General features: G+C 44.2%; 1 protein-coding gene across 2 annotated transcripts in view; it reads left to right on the forward strand.

The window, feature by feature from the left end:
- The window catches only part of SORL1 (sortilin related receptor 1), a 155,839-nt gene that overhangs the window by 67,634 nt on the left and 71,417 nt on the right, over window positions 1-16,788 (forward strand). For both annotated transcript variants that reach the window (XM_058289316.1, XM_023589115.3), the window contains exons 13-17: window positions 5,273-5,451; window positions 6,875-7,061; window positions 10,173-10,301; window positions 12,336-12,421; window positions 16,467-16,639. In XM_058289316.1, the coding sequence (XP_058145299.1) occupies window positions 5,273-5,451; window positions 6,875-7,061; window positions 10,173-10,301; window positions 12,336-12,421; window positions 16,467-16,639 (754 nt within the window). The remainder of the gene's footprint in view (window positions 1-5,272; window positions 5,452-6,874; window positions 7,062-10,172; window positions 10,302-12,335; window positions 12,422-16,466; window positions 16,640-16,788) is intronic.

The following is a 16,788-nucleotide window of genomic DNA, read 5'->3' on the forward strand; positions in this document are numbered from 1 at the left end:
AAAGTGAGTAAGACCCTTCTTGTTCCTGAGGACTGGCTGTCCTACTAGAAGAAAAAGGTCCTTTAAATATAAAAGGACACGCGATAGAGGCAAGCACAGGTGCTGCGGGACCCCAGGGTGAGGGCCAGGCCGTGCAAACTGGGAGGCAGGCAAAGGCTTCTGGGAGGAGACAAAGCCTGAGCAGAGATCAAGGAGGTTAAAGATCAAGGTTGGAGTGACATTCAGGGTTAGAAAGAGCTTGAGCACAGGGGACATCATGAGTCAGTACCAAATGTACAGCTCTTCCGTGTTCCTAGAACACAAGTTGTAAGGTGGGGGCGGGGGGAGGGTGATAAATGAGGCTTGAAGTAAGTAGCAGGCATGCCCAGGCTCTAGAAGTCCTTACGTGTCGCACTAAAGAGATTGAACTTGGCTTTCTAAGTGAGAGAGAACCGTGGAGTGTTTTTAAAATAGAATAAAATGACGAGATTGGCATCATAGAAAGATGGCTGTGGCAAGATGGGGGGGTGAATCTAAGTGGAGCAAAATTGGAGAGAGGGAATTCTGTAGGAGAATAGCTAGCCTGGGTGAGAGACGAGGCTGGGATGGGGCTGAGAATAAATTTGCAGGACTGGCCTTTTGACTAGACCTGGGGTGGCTGGGGAAGATGATTATACCAATGCATAGAAACGTGGCTGTGGGATGTTCTGAGGAGCAGGTCCAGTAGGAATCTGGTCTTTACCTCATCCAGCGCAGACTTCCACCACCCCTGGTAAGAATTTCCTCTGTGCCAACTGGGATAGTTGGCCTTTCAGTCTTTGCTTGAACAGTTCCAGTGCTGGGGGATTTGCCAGATCAAAAGAAGCTCCTTTTCGCTTTGGGATAGCCTTTTCGTTCATTCATTCTTTGATTCATTCATTCATTTGTGAAAGAAAGTTCTCAGGTAAGAGAGGGGCCAAATTCTCCTCACTCTAGCTTCTGTTCAGTGGGCTTCGTTCTCTTCTCTGGAGACAGACAAAACAGAGAAGCCCTTTTTCACATGGAGGCCTTTGGGAGGGCTGAGGATTCCTTCCATGTCTCCTGCACACCTCCCATTCCTCGGTACACACCCCCAGTTCCTTTCCTTCCATCCCAGGGGTTCCAGAATCGCCAGCATCTAGGTTCTTCTTTAAATAAGTCCCATGATGTCAGCGCCTTACGGTGCAGAGCCTGGATCTGACCAAGTGGTCTGAACGATGTAGAGGACATTGGGGTGATTACCTCTGTGAAGTTGGGTACTCTGTTGCCATGAATAAAAACCTATGGTTGCATTTACATTTTTTGGCAGCCACCTCTGACTGGGGCCTCCTACAATTGTTTAGAATTGTGATGTGATTTGCCTGCCATGAGATGCTCAGGTCTTAAAACAGGCCATTTAATCTGTTCTGAAGGATACATGCCAAGCTGTAGAGATTCCATCACCCCAGAAAGTACCTTGTGCCCCTTCCCAGCCAGTGCTACTCCCCCCATGCCCCCAAGTAAACTAGACGCAACCACAGGTCTGATTTTATTTTCTCATCATAGGCTAGTTTTATTTATTCTAGAATTTCATGTATGTGGAATCATGCCACTGGTACTTTTGTGTTTGGCTTCTTTTATACAGCATCATAATTTTGAGATTTATCCATGTTGTAATATATATCAGTAGGCTAAGTTCAATTTAGCTAAAAACCCAGAGAATGCTTTTTTATGGATGCTTCTATAAAAAACCAGATGTTCCCCATCCTACATTTGAGCAGCGAGGTTTTTTGAAACTAATATAAAATTTTACTTTTATTCTTAATTTTGCCCATTGTTTTGGTGTAATGAAAGCATTTGGAATCCTGTTTTTCAGTACTGGCTGTATTATTTGTAAATTAGCTTTATATCTGTGGCAAGTTTAGTAGTATCATCTTCCATATTGTTATCCAGGGCATCCACAAATAGGTGGTCTAATTTTGAGTTGAGATCAAACCATATAGCAGCACATTTGGGATTTGTTTGTTCCATCAGCAGTAAATATTATCAAAACTGCATGATCCACAAAAATTTTATTGACAAAAAGAATGTTCTACATCCTTACTTCTTCTTTAAATCAATAATTTCCATGAGAAAAGGAAATGAGATGAGTTTGTTGTGACGTATATGAAACTTTGCTAGTTCCCAGTCTTGACCTTCTCTCCTAAGTGTTCTCAAATCAACTGTTTAATAAACCATTCTCAAACCCACCTTGTCCTCTTTAGGGAAATAGAACAATTATTCCCTTTTTTGGTCTCTCTTCTACATGAACCTTTTAGAGATTGTTCAAATGCCTCTGAAATCATATTTTTAAGTCTTTTATTTTCCTAGAATATATTTTTTTCTGTACTCATTTTCCTTTAACTTCCCTCTTTCTTTCTACCTTGTTCAGTTTGAAGATCATTCTCCTTGATAAAGATGAAAGCAAAATAGAAATTGAGTAGTTCTGCCTTTTTTCCTGTCTTCTCTTTCTATTTATACCATTGACCATTAGAGCCATTATCCTCTTCCTTTCTAATCCTTTATAGAATTTACTAACCAACCCATCATTTTACTCATCTACCAATTATTTTGATAAATTGAAGCATAATCTTTGGCTTTTTTTGAATTTGAGTTGCAGGACACTATTCTTAGATTACTTACTGCTGCTCTTTTATTTTGTGCCCTTGATATTATGACTCTCCTCGCATCTTGAACACATACTTTAAAAATCTAAGCTCATCAAAGATCTTGTTCTGCAGTCACAGATTAGTGTTTTTTCTTTTTTTGTCACACATTAGTGTTTCGAGTTGGGTATCTACATCCTTGTCCACTAATAAATGTATCTGAGGTTCTATTTTGTGACTTTCCCATTCCCTTGAGAGGTTTGGGTTTAGGGATTATGGAACTTTTTCTATCTGAACATTTGAATTTTCCTTACCTAAGGTCTAAGGAACTACATGTTTCTATTAGAAATGCCAAGACAACTCAATTTGTTTGCTTGCAATGTTCTCTTCACTTTCACTTCACTAACACAAGTTCTCCTTGAGGGGTTAGAATATTTATCCAGAATAGATGTTCCCTTAATAGCTGCTGTTGGTAATGTGACTGCACTTTCTCCGAAATTCTGAAAAAGCACTGTTTCCTAAATGAGCAGTTTATTCTCAGCTACAAGGCCGTGCTTGACCATGCACCTGCATGTTCTTCTCATTAATATTTTACAGTCAGAGTCCTCTGAGACCCTCTCAAGAAGCTGGATGATTCATTTCTTGAGATTATCTTGGGTTTGGGAAGCTCTTAAGTAGTTTTAACTAGGCAGTGTGCACTTGGATGGACTTTCAGAATTATCACAGAGCAAACTAATGGCTATATTCATGTCTGGGTAATAGGCAAAATCTGCTGGAGCAGTTTGCTTTAAAAGAGGGTCTCAGTCTTTAGCACATTATCTAGTACAAAGAAGAGATTGAATGAGTTAATTTAGCCCCAGTCTGCTTCAAAACTAGTTGAAACCAAAAGCATATCAGCCGGATGAGAATTTCTCTTCTTTTTTTAAAGATCTGTAGAGGAGATTACTTAGCCTCCCGTTGCCATTCATTATGTTGCCTAGTAACCTCACTAACTTGCTTTAATGCATCTACTTCTTGCAGAAGTATTGATTTTAGTAATCTCAATGTGAGAGGAAGTATTTGGATTGAGTGATGTTGTGAAAAGATTTATTTCAAGTATTAGAATCCTTAGAGAGTAAAACAAATCTCAGAAACATGGGAGAGGAGAAAGAAAAGGGAGTTTTATTTATAATTAGGATTTAAGAGACACCTGATAGCTCTGTGATCCTAAAGAAAACTTGAATTGAATGGTTTTTTCATGCTGAGTACCTCAGCAGCTCACTGGGTGATGAAGCCAAGTGTTGGGTAGCTTTTCTTATTATTATTCTTTTTAATCACAAAGGCAATTTAAAATTAGTACAGTTTCTACAGTGTTACTTATTTTTTAAGGGCTTGCTTTCTTGTTCTGATAACGGTCTGCTTTGAAGACTTCAGGACGTGCAAATGCTGGGTATTTTTGTTCCTCCACTTCTTTACTTTTTAGTTGTTAAGACCAAAGAAAAACTGGAAGAGTTTATAGAAGGTTTCTCATGTAACCTTCACCTAGAGTCAATTGTAAGCATTTTGCAATTTTCTTTACCTTTAATCAAATCTAACCTTTTTTTTTGGTTGTATCATTTGAAAGAAAGTTGCAGACATCATGCCTCTTTACAGTTAAATATATAAACACATAACCCTGTGAATAAGGGCATTTTCCTACATAGACACAATGCCATTAACACACCTAAAAAAATTAACATGAACTCACTGATATTACTTATCGACTATATTTATATTTTCTCAATTGTCCCATATTATTTATACTGCTCTCCCATCCCCCAGTCCAGGATTCAGGTTTGGTTTACCCATTCATTGCATTCGATTGCTACACCTCTTTCGTCTCTTTAAATCCATAATGATCCCTCTGCCCTTTTCTTTTTTTTTTTTTTTTTACGACCTTGACTTTTTCAAAGACTTCAGACCAGTGGTCATGTAGAGTGCCTCACATTCTGGATTTGACCAATTGTTTAAAATGTGGGATTCTCAATGGTTTATTCAAGAGGTACATGATATTAGGTCTTCCCACTATTGGTGATGCAAAATTGGTTACTGTTGTGATTCTCAGACCTTTCCAGTATAAAATACACTCTCCTCTTTGTAATGAATAATTAGTCTGTGGGTTGATAGCTTTGAACCATGTGAACATTGTGGTCTCCCAAAATCTTCCATGCATGGGCTTCCAGTGATGATCCTTGTCTGGTTCAGTCGTTACAGTGGCGCTTATAAAACAGTGATTTTTCTCATTTTGTCATTTTTTTCTATCTTTACGAGGTGGTATTCTAACTTAAAAAATGTTTCCCTCTCCCCCCTTTTTTTTTCTTTTAGTATCATTAGAGACACATGCATGCCCTATTTTAGTGAAAATCTGTTACAATCATTTTTCTTTTTTATGTTCAGATTTTCCTAAATCTGGCCAGTCGGAGCCCAGCAGGCTGGCTCCTGTGCCCTTTCGAGATGACTGCCTTAGTGTCTGAGCACTTCCTTGCACAATCCTAAACCTGGCCTGTGTTAGCCCAGGACGGGCCATTTCTCTAAGAAGGCCTGGTTCCCTTCACTGGTGAATGTTCTCTAGAAACCAAAGCCTTGCCCTAGAGACTGTAGCGGCAAAGACTCTCTTCCTCGCCTTGGCACAGATACAGCACCAACGAAGGGGAGACCTGGAAGATGTTCACCTTCTCCGAGAAGCCGGTGTTTGTGTACGGGCTCCTCACGGAACCTGGGGAGAAGAGCACTGTCTTCACCATCTTCGGCTCAAACAAAGAGAGTGCCCACAGCTGGCTCATCCTCCAGGTCAATGCCACGGATGTCCTGGGTAAGCTGCTGCCTCCTGGTTGACCTTCCCTTAGGTGCAGGGCCCCAGCTTCAGTATTACGTACTCAGCAGAGTTTGTGATCCAAGCAGGAAGACGGCACAGAGAAAAACTTAGCACAAAATGCAGGGTGGCAAATGAAGGTTTACTTAGGCCATTTTTGTTAATAGAACACTGCTCTCTTCTTTGCATCCTCATTTCCTTGTGCAGTCCCTGGCACTTAGTAGGTTTAGATGTATGACGTTCAATGAATGAATGTCAGACATTCTTCCACATGGGCAGTTCCAAGATGAGCCATCAGTGAGTGTTTCCCATGTGTAAGGCCATGTGCCACGGGGTGCAGGATCCTCTCAAAGCCATCTAGGAGTGTCAAGGTCTACTAGGCTAGGCCCAGGACCAGTGACCAGGGAGGAGGGAAACACGCCTTGCCTATATCCACCTTGGCTGACAGTATTTCAGTGGCCTGGGATGTCCCATGTACTGTCATTCCCACCCGTTCAATGTCCACTTGCATCCAGTGCAGGAGCTGCCAGGAGAACTGTTCCCTGCCAGATGTCACCCCCCGCTTCTCTGTGCCTGGGGCATATGCACTTGTCCTGCTCTGCCTCGTGCTATAAATATATGTGTGTGTCACCTTCCATCAACGAGACTAATAAGGTCCTTACAACCAAGAACGCACTGTGTGCATGTTGATACTCTACCCACCAGACAGCCTGATACTCCATAGTCAGTAAGGGCGTGATAGGTGTTTGCTGCTTTGAATGGACTTGAACTGATGTTCTTAGCAGCTTGGAGTAGTATTTAATTGGACTGGAGATGCATATATAAAAATGTACCAATTTGGCGTAGGTATACTTTGGAATTCCTGAAGAAACGACTCTACCTAAACTTTGAGTGAACATGTGTTGATTGAATGGTCTCCCCAGACTGACTTGGGATTTCTCAGCCTGCCCCCTGGAAAAACCCTGTTCTTTCTGAGTAGTGAAAGTGACTTCTGCCACCTTTGGCCTCCTACCAGATGGAGCCACCCTGCCCTAGGAAGCAGGCAGGGAGCAGTTCTCCTGAAAGATACGTCTGTCAAGGATTCAGCTTTTCCCTGTATATCCCTGGGAGAGAAATCCCCCTGGTTATTTATCTGTTTCTAAAGGGAACAGCTGAATCTTCTAAAATATTGCGAAGGTTTAGACAGGGCTGAAAGATGGATTGCTTCTTCCCAAGTTTTCCAGCTGTGCTTCAGAAGATGTCCTTTTCTTTTGCCCTTGTGCTCCCCAGTCCCCAGACTAGTGACCCGGATAGGTTGGGTGCAGCCAGAGTGACGTCTGGTTAGATTGGGTCTGTGCCCCTGATGGACAGGGAGGGGCAGGTGGCACAGGAGGCCCTGCACGGGCTGCCTGCCATGCGCCTTGCTGCATTTCTTTGTCCTTAGGCGTTCCCTGCACTGAGAACGACTACAAGCTCTGGTCGCCCTCTGATGAGCGGGGCAATGAGTGTTTGTTGGGGCACAAGACGGTTTTCAAACGGAGGACGCCCCACGCCACCTGCTTTAACGGAGAAGACTTTGACAGGCCGGTGGTGGTGTCCAACTGCTCCTGCACCCGCGAGGACTATGAATGGTTTGTTCTTTCAGTGGCCGGGGATGGAGCTGAGCTTTAGTCCGCCGGCAGTATGGGCCCAACAGACCAGGTTTCCCAAGGAATGGAAGGGAATAGAAGGAAATGCATTTTTTTATCAAGCCTCTTTCATGTGCCAAAAAAGGCACTTTTTTTTATCTTTCAGCCACATAACACGGTGTGACTGTTAAGATCTCAGGAAGCCACAGTCATTTGTTCAGGAGCAGATAGCTCTGGGATTGGTGACTGTGGGGAGCCCAGTAAAGGAACCAGAGGTCATTTTTCCATTATCTGAAACGAGGGGATGTGAGTAGATATTTTCACACCATTCATGAATCCTTGAGTGAAATAGCCAAGGCATGGCTGAGAATCTACAAGGAGAAGCAGCAGCCTGTGCCCAAGTAATAGTACCAGGAGATGGAGCATGGCAAGTGCCTCAGGAGAGGAAGGGGTATGTTTATTGCAATGATTGAAAGCAAGAGGAGGCCTGGGACTTGCTGCTGGGGAATCAGGAACTTTCTGAAGAAGGCACTGTTTGAGATGGGCCTTCAGGAAGTACGTGGATACGTGCGTGGGAAGATGCCTTCTAAGAAAATGGAGCAGCAGGTGTGGAGGAGGGGAAGTGCAGGTGGGGGCTCGTTAGGGGGCATGAAGCAGGCCAGCGAGTGGCCATGAGCCCGAAAAGGTAGAATACAGGAGGGGCAGAGACCCTAAAAGCTGATCTCAAGGTGTGGACCTGAGTACGTAAGCAGTAGGGGCTCCCCGAAGGCTTCTGAAAGGAAATGACCATCAGAGCAGAGCTTAGCTTTAGGAAGACGACTCAGGGGGTAGAGTATGTAGGATCTCAGAGCCCATGGACAGTCCCGAGGGCCTGGAGTTCAGCTGGAACGTAGGGTTGTTGATTCACCAGGGGTGTCCATAGAGCATAGTAATTAAACCACGTAACTCATAATTCAGTGTCGCTGAGGCACAAAGGAACAAGATGTTGCCTTGGGCAGCTGCATTTCTCTTGACAACAGCCAGAACCCTGGAAGGAACTGGAAGAGGTCACATAGGTCTGTATTTTAGGCATTGTGGGCCACACGGTCTTGGTGTTCTCTGTCCCATCTTCTCATCTCTGCCCCCTGTAGCAGGAAAACAGCCATCAACCAGTGGGCTTAGCTGTGATACGATGCAACTTTATGTACCAACATAGCCAACCCCATTTGGCCAACTCCTGTTCTAGACCAGTGCCTTCATGTGCACGTGAATCACTTGGGATCTTGTTAAAGTGCAAATTCCCACACAGTAGTTCTGGGGATTTCCATTTCTAACAAGCTTGCAGATGGTACTGAGGCTGCTTATTTGCCAGTCCATCCTGAAAGTAGTAGCAAGACTTTTGACCAAGGCATTCATTGACTTTGAAAGCCATGTGGTTCCAAGATAACTACAGAGATGCTTGACATTTCCACTGAGTCACTTCAGTGCCTCATTGCCTTCTTCTGTTCTCCAGACACCCCTGACTTGCAATTCTGACCTGAGAGCTCTGGCTGGTCTATTGTTGGACCTCTATGTTAGAGCTGCTGCAGAAAGGAGCCAGCCCGACTGCCTGGCTCTTGGGGATATTTAGTGGCCTAGACTGTGACAGGGAGGAGGGAGATGGTCAGAAGATGGGACAGCAGGGGAGAAAATGTGTATCCATGAGTTCAGCGCCTGAGTGACCCCTACACTTGAAGGTCAGGTTACTCTGACAATCCTTTCAGTCCCCCACGGGAGGCCTAGCTATTAGCCCACATTGCTCCTGCTTTCAGAGGTATTTTATTTTACATCTTTGCATTTCCCGACATTGCCCAGAAGTATGACTTTAATACTTCGGCTGCAACCCCTAGTAGGCAGTACATATTCCATCATGACCCTGTACCTATACATATGTGTAGACATAGATACACTTACAGCTGAAACCAGAGTTTTTCATGATACCACATTTACTCTTAAATGATGCATTTTGCAATAGTCTCTTCTTCGCAGGACAGGGGAGGAAGCTAACCTTGACCTCCAGATTGCTTTCCCAGTCCACCAGGTGCTGACCTAGAGTTCGAAAAAGGCTGCCTAAGAAGGTTGCTTTGCTTCTGGAGGCAAATAAGTAATAAGCGAATGCTCCTCCTATCCCCCAAAAAGATTGGATGTAGATGTTCAGTAAAAATTAATTGACTGAATGACTGAGACCTGTTTGATACAGAAATAAAACTGCTCCCTCTTGAACAATTCTGTACGAATTGTTAAATGTGGATTATGATGTAATACAAGCCACTTTGCCCTGTCACTGTTGAGCACTTTTCATATAGTAAGTGTGGAATAAATTGTCAGGGAATTGAATGAAATGGAGTAAAGGAGGCCTTTCCCGCAGAGCAGAGCAGTGAGGAAAATCCTTTGGCATTCCAGGCTTCTCCGCCTGGGCGGGCCTTGGATGGTCCCTAGTCCAGCTGCCATGCTTTTGATAGGAGTCAGGTGAGGTCTGGAGAGGACAGGCAGGTAAGGGGAGAACCGGAGTGAGAGCCAGGCTTCCAGTGTCCTCCTCCGGAGTGCTGCCCGTCGAGCTCTGAGGGTCACCAGAGGTGCCGCCCAGATGGAGCACGTTCTCAAACCAGCGTGCCTGTCCCAAGTGCAGGATGAGGCACCCAGGTGACTTCAGGGAGTATGTGGACGTGCTCTTAAATCGCACTGATTCCTTAGTACAGAGGAAAATTTGTTTCCTTTTTAATTCTTCTGGCTATGTCAAAGGAGCTAGTCTCCTTGGGTGCTGCTGATTCTTTAACACTTGCTAATCCCTTTTTCATGAAGAGAGGGGAGGCCCAGAATCTTGGGGTAGGAAATTGACCTCTAGCTAACATGCAAGAGCTTGTTTTTGACATAATGAGTTGTATCATTTTTGTCTACGTATGGCATATGAGGCTGGTTTCCCAGATGTGGTTCTGATATCGAATTTACCTTGGAGACGTATTTATTTTAGAGTAAAAAGGTGAGCGTACTTTAAACAGAGGTGCCAGGGCAGTAAAGTCCCAGCCCTGGGTGCTGCGGTGCCTGAGCGGTGGGAGGGAAGGCTATGGTCTTAACAGATGCCGGTTTTCTTCTCAGTGACTTTGGCTTCAAGATGAGTGAAGACTTGGCCTTGGAGGTTTGTGTTCCGGATCCTGAGTTTTCTGGGAAGCCCTACACCCCTCCTGTGCCTTGTCCTGTTGGCTCTACTTACAGGAGGACAAGAGGGTGCGTTTCACCAAAATCCTCAAGTTCTCATTCTAGAGAACTAAAGCTTCACGTAATTTACTTTTAATATGTGCCCGGCGCATGTTTGGACCCCGTTGTAATTGGCGGTGTAGAACTACCCCGTTGATTACAGTACCATTGCCAATAGCCCCTTTTGCTTGTATTTCCCTTTATCTTTGAAGCGAGGGCTCCCATATGTTGACCTTTATTTTTGCAGAGACCCTTCGAGTGGGAGGGAGGGCAGGCTGGACGGGACCTCCCCTCTTGACACTGACGCCCACTGAGCCTTTTTAACTTGTGCAGGAGCCCCTGGTGAACTCCCTCCAGATTTTCTTGCTCAGGACTTTTTCCACAAGACTGGGGGCTGGTGAAAGAGTCAGGGTCTACCTGTGCTTCTGCACTGTCCTCTGATGGGCTATTTATTTCTGGTTGCTTAATAAATTTGTGATTGCCTTAGACTGTGTGAAGGGCTGTATGGATTAAGCCTGATTTTCACAGTTTTGGGGAGTCAGTCTCATTTTTCACTGTTTCTTGCCTTCCATGTACCTTGCTCTACTTTCAATAGCACATTCTCCATTACAGAAGGGAAGGAATGAGTCTTCATCTCTGCCTTGGCTTTTATGCTTCCTTCCCTTATGCCACTGCTTCTGTGGGAAGAACGGGGTACAGTTCACTTAACCTGGGGCCTGGGACTTCTGATCCCAGATTTGCTCCGTGTTTCTCTAGCTTGACCTTGCAGCATCTCCCCATGTAGCCTTCTCCTGCCTTTTGGCTTTCCCTGCAGAGCTGAAGGCATCCTAAAATCTTAGAATTGGGTTTTGAAGCTCAAGAGGCATTTCTTCCTCCTCCTCTAGAGGGAACTAGCTAAAAGGTAGAGCCTGTTCCAAAGAGGCAGATTTTGTGAACCAGAGAACAGGCAGCCTTAATACCTGGCACTGGAGGTATCAAAGGAGACTGTGTGACCACAGGTCAGGGGCAGAAAGCGGGCTGTACCTGGTGGGAGGGCACAGAGGGCCCCCTGTGTAAAGAACCTAGTTTGGCACCTACATTTCCAAATTAGCAGGTCCCAAGAAGCTTGGGCACATTTTAAGTTCTGAGGTCTGCAAATGCACCATCTACCAGTTCAGAAAAAGAAACTGCAAGTCTATAAGCTTCTTTGCAAATCCAGGAGTATCTTAAGTCATAAACTTCAGCAAGGCACATCTTCAGAGGAGTTCCTTGAAGATGAGGGTGTTAAAAGTCTTGTCCAGGGCAGTGCCCCAAATGGTCCAGTCCTGCCCAATCTAATTATAAATGGAAATGATTCAGAATGACTACACATTCTCCTTCTAGTTTTGTAGGGAAATGAATAGATGGAATCTACTTTCCATGGGCAAGAAATATGCTCCACATTGGGATGCCATTGAGAATGACTGTTCATTTATGTTTATATTATTTATATTTATTTACATTTATATTTATATTTGCTTATTAGCGAAGTTGTAAGCATCCAAAACCATGTATCGTGCGCAGAATTCCCATACATCACCCCTCCACCAATGCCTTGTATTATCGTGGAACATTTGTTACAGATTATGAAAGAACATCAAATTTACCCATAACTATGGTCCATAGCTTAAATTTGGTATATTTTTTTCCATATACTCTCTATTATTAACACTGCGTATTAGTGTTGTACGTTTGTTATAGTTCATGAGAGAATGCTCTCATATTTGTATGGTTAACCACAGTCCATCCTCTACCATCTGGTTCACTGTCTTATATAGTCCCATGCCTGGTACATTCTATCCAAAGTGAACACTTAATGGCTCTCACATTCATCACAGAATTGTTCAGTCCTCACCTCAGTAAATTTTTGAATGTTTTCCATAGTCCCAAAGAAAAAATCCCATTTGCTCCATCATTGATCCTTAGTGTTGATATGGTACCCTTTTTGATATTGATGCAAAAATATTCCAGTATTGCTGTTAACTATAGAGAACGACTGTTCTTTGATGTTTCTGACCTTTTGCTTTTGGGGCTGGGGGATGACAGCTACCGGAAGATTTCCGGGGACACTTGTAGCGGTGGTGATGTTGAAGCACGACTGGAAGGAGAACTGGTCCCCTGTCCTCTAGCAGGTAAGAAAGGTTGTTTCTTCCCTTTGATTTCTTCACACCTCATCGAAGCCTTGCTGAGATCGCAGGAAAGCCTAGGCTTTTAACTCTTCTAACTCAGTGGAGAATAATAATGGAAAGGCAAACCATCACAGAGCTCCCTTTTCCCCTAAGCTTGAGATCTAAATTGCATTTCTATATAGCCTTAAGCCTTTATAGGAATGGGGAATTGTCTTGTCAGTCCAGTTTTTTGAAGGAAACCTCTTATGTCATTGAAAAATATTTTTTCAGCATCTGTTTCATATGCTAGGCACTGGGGATGGGAGGCAGAGGGGCCAAGGACTGTCCTCTGGTCTTTTGTATGTGTTTTGATCTGTTTGTGAAAGCTGATTATAAAGAGACTTGTGGCTTCTTCTTTTTTTTTTTTTTTTTAAGATTTATTTATTTATTTCTCTCCCCTCCCCCCCCAACCCCGGTTGTCTGTTCTCTGCATCCACCTGCTGCGTCCTTCTTGTCTGCCTCTGTTGCTGTCAGCGGCATGGGAATCTGTGTTTCTTTCTATTGCGTCATCTTGCTGTGTCAGCTCTCCGTGTGTTCTGCGCCATTCCTGGACAGGCTGCACTTTCTTTCGCGCTGGGTGGCTCTCCTTACGGGGCGCACTCCTTGCGCGTGGGGCTCCCCTACGCAGGGACACCCTGCGTGGCAGGGCACTCCTTGTGTTCATCAGCACTGTATGTGGGCCAGCTCCACACGGGTCAGGGAGGCCCGGGATTTGAACCACGGACCTCCTGTGTGGTAGGTAGACGCCCCAACCACTGGGCCAAGTCCGCCGCCCACTTGTGGCTTCTTAGGAAGAAGCTATGTATCTGTCTTAATTTTATAATAATAGAATATTTTAGTGGAATTTTATAGTTTTTACTGCACATTTGCATGTGTTAACCTGTTTAATCCTTTTAACAACTTGTTGAAGCAGATATTAGCAGCTCCATTTTTTAATATGAGGAAATGTGTTTAGAGGAGAGGAGAAGGTGACTTACTTAAATTAAGGTCACAAATCTGATAAGTGACCAAGTTAAAATTTAGACTTTAGTCCCATGCTCTTAACTAGTATCATTCCCTTTATTTTAAAAAAATATTTATTTTATTTATTCCCCCCCCACCCTCCTTTTGTTGTTTGTGCTCACTGTCTGCACTCTGTGTCCATTTGCTATGTGCTCTGTCTACTCGTCTTTTCTTTAGGAAGCACTGGGAACCAAACCTGGGACCTCCCATGTGGAAGAGAGTCACTCAATCTCTTGAGCCCCTTCAGCTCTCTGCTTTTGTTGTGCCTCTCATTGTCTGCCCTCTTTGTGTCCCCTTTTTGGGTCAGCTTGCCTTGCCTGCCTGTCATGCCAGCTTGCTGTCTTGCTCGTCTTCTCCAGGAGGCACTGGGAACCGAACCCGGACCTCCTGTTTGGTAGGCAGGAGCTCAGTTGCTTGAGCCACATCTGCTTTCCCCCTTTATTTTAGATGTTCATTGTGGTGATTACTAATTAAGGGAAAAAAAATCTTTGGAGCTATTATATAAGTTACAGTGTGTTCCAAAACGTGTGTTTTATTGAGGTCTTTGTAATATAGGCAGTGGAATTCTTGTAACTTAAAAAACAGTTCGTCTCTTAGCATCTTTTCTTTTCTTCACAGTTTCTAGTTCTTATTCATTTAGAGCTTCTTTATTTCCTCTGAGCACTTCCTCCTGCTCACGTCTTTTGGTGCAGGTGAATGAATGGAGCTGACTTCCATTAAGCGATGGTGTTGTCGTAGCAGTCCTAAGTGCCAAATGAATCGTAAAAGGAGTATGCACTGAGATTTGCAGGCAAAGCAGAACAGCCCTCAATCCTTTACTCATGCCTTGCCAGCCTGCCCTGTTGTTTTTCATGCTAAGCTCATTAGTCCCTTAATTTAATCTTCCATCATTATCAGAGTAATTAACATACCTCGCTGTAGAGACTTAGAAAGAACACAGCTTCAGCAGATTCCTACAGAGGAGCAGATAATATTCACATATGCCCCTTGCAAGAGCTTTTTCTGAGGATGTGGATTGGGATAAGGTTTGAGTGATGGCTTGTTAGGGGCACGTGCTTTTGTAATAAATATTTCTGAAGATAATTCAGCTAGGGACAAAACAGGCTAAACTGGCAGGAAAGCTATTTTTCTTTTCTGATAGGAGAAGACAGAACAGGGAACGAAGTGGAAAAATCTCATTTGTAGCCCAGGACAGCTCCTAAATGTTTTTTAAAACATGCGTGGACTAGAAGGCAGGGATGCAGCAAAAGAGAAAAAAGATGGGTTCGTAGGACTAATGGGAACCATACCGTCTTTGCAAAGATGAGGTCATCTAGACATCTGGAAGGACTTTTAAAATACAGTGGGTTTTCTTCCTTTGTGATTATTGTAATAACACAAATTTCTAGACTGTATTCATTTCTGGCTGGGTTTAAGAATCCTGCTCCTTTTCTAGATCACTCATTGCACACGTAACTGCCGCTGCATGCTTCTACATGCCTAACCCTAACACAAGTGATTTCAGGACTCAGGCTTTGCTGTAAAGGCACTTGTTTGTTAGAAGAAAAACCCACAGCTACAGAGTGAGGTTTATAGGTGTTGGTGGAGAGAGTGGTGGCGAATGTGCCCTCTGGGAGTCCTCATGGCGGCATTTATGGGAGTCCTTGATTTTATGTCATTTAAAGGTAGTTCCCATGACCCTGTGACTTGACTGTCCCCATGTTGGGAATGACTGGGAAGATTTCCTTGAAAACCAGAAGGGGCGATCAGTTATCATGTGATAGCTTGGGTCCACTTGCAGTGACGTGAGGCCAAAGGAGCAGCAGGTGAACTTACCTTTATTTAAGATTTCAGGTGGATTTATTTTTTGATGCACTGTCTCTATCAAAGCCTTTATCAAGCAAGTTAACTCAAAGAACAGAATGAGAGAAAAGCAAACAAATTAATCCACACCCACAGCAAAGACACTCGAACCTGTGTCTTGTCCCATAGGCAATTTATTGTCAAAACAATTATTTTAGAAAGGGCTGTGGCTCATCTGTATGCCCTTGGAAGAATTGGGATGTTTTCCAGGCACTTCTAGAGAACACTAGCTTTTTTCAGTGACTAGTTATCTCTTCAGCGCTGTGGGTCTCTATCTTTACATTAAAAAAAATGCCAATGTTAGTGTCTACATCGTGAGAAGCTGCTTGGTGTAGTGGTTGAGGCATAGACTCTGGATCCACACTGCCTGGGTTTAAGTCTTGCTTCTGCCATTTACAGCTGTGTGACCTTGGCTGCGTTCACTCAACCTCTCTCTTCTCAGTTTTCTCATTTGTAAAACTGGCTGAATAGTAATTTCTGTATCATACAGTTGTTAGGAGGGTTTATCAACTCATGGTGCATACTAAATACACTAGGTCATTATTTGTTCAATAGAAATAGGACCTGTGTGAAGATGGTGTTTGTATAGCATTTTGTAGTCAAGGACAAATGTATTATTGTTCTGAAAATCTCATAGGTTGATAAAACTGCCATAGGTCCTTGTGAACAATAAAGAACCGGTAAGCAAATAGATTAGAAGACTTAGTAACAAGTCCTCAGGGACTGATGGTCTCCAGTCAACAAGCTAGACTAGAGAGTGAGAACGAATAAATTACAGTGCTATGAGATACTGTCCCATGATGTGGGAGAACATGCTGATGGGGGTAATTATTTTGTCAATGTGTGATTGGGAAGACTTCGAGGTTGAGCCCAGAATGTGGATATTGCAGCATGCCTCCTCGGGAATCTAAACTAAAAAAAATCTTTCACGAGTAAAAACCACTTTGCAAATGAAGAAACCCAGATGCACTGAGGTTTAAGGAGCTCACCCAAGGCAGACACGGGATTCCAGGGCGGATCTTCTAAGCCCTGGATTCTGGGGCCCTTCTACCTGAGCCATGCCATGCTCCGTGGGGGCCTGAGCTTCGTGGGGGAAACAAAGGAGGGCAGCCCTTTGCTGCAGCCCCGTGTCCAAACTCCCTGCCCTTTCTGTCCATCCGCACAGAGGAGAACGAGTTCATCCTGTACGCCACACGCAAGTCCATCTACCGCTACGACTTAGCCTCGGGCGCCACGGAGCAGTTGCCCCTCACCAGGCTGCGGGCGGCGGTGGCCCTGGACTTTGACTATGAGCGGAACTGCTTATACTGGTCCGACTTGGCCTTGGACGTCATCCAGGTGAGGGGACTGTGGCCTGGTCTTGGGAATGCTGCCTGTGACGACGCGGGCCCGAATATCTCGTCCTGATGAATGTCATTCAGAAGGGCCCGAGGACGGGGTTCCTTGGAGGCCCTTATGTTGCATGTCTTATAACACATCTCCAGGGC

The sequence above is a fragment of the Dasypus novemcinctus genome, chromosome 27 (genome assembly GCF_030445035.2).
Source record: "Dasypus novemcinctus isolate mDasNov1 chromosome 27, mDasNov1.1.hap2, whole genome shotgun sequence".
Taxonomy (NCBI): domain Eukaryota; kingdom Metazoa; phylum Chordata; class Mammalia; order Cingulata; family Dasypodidae; genus Dasypus; species Dasypus novemcinctus.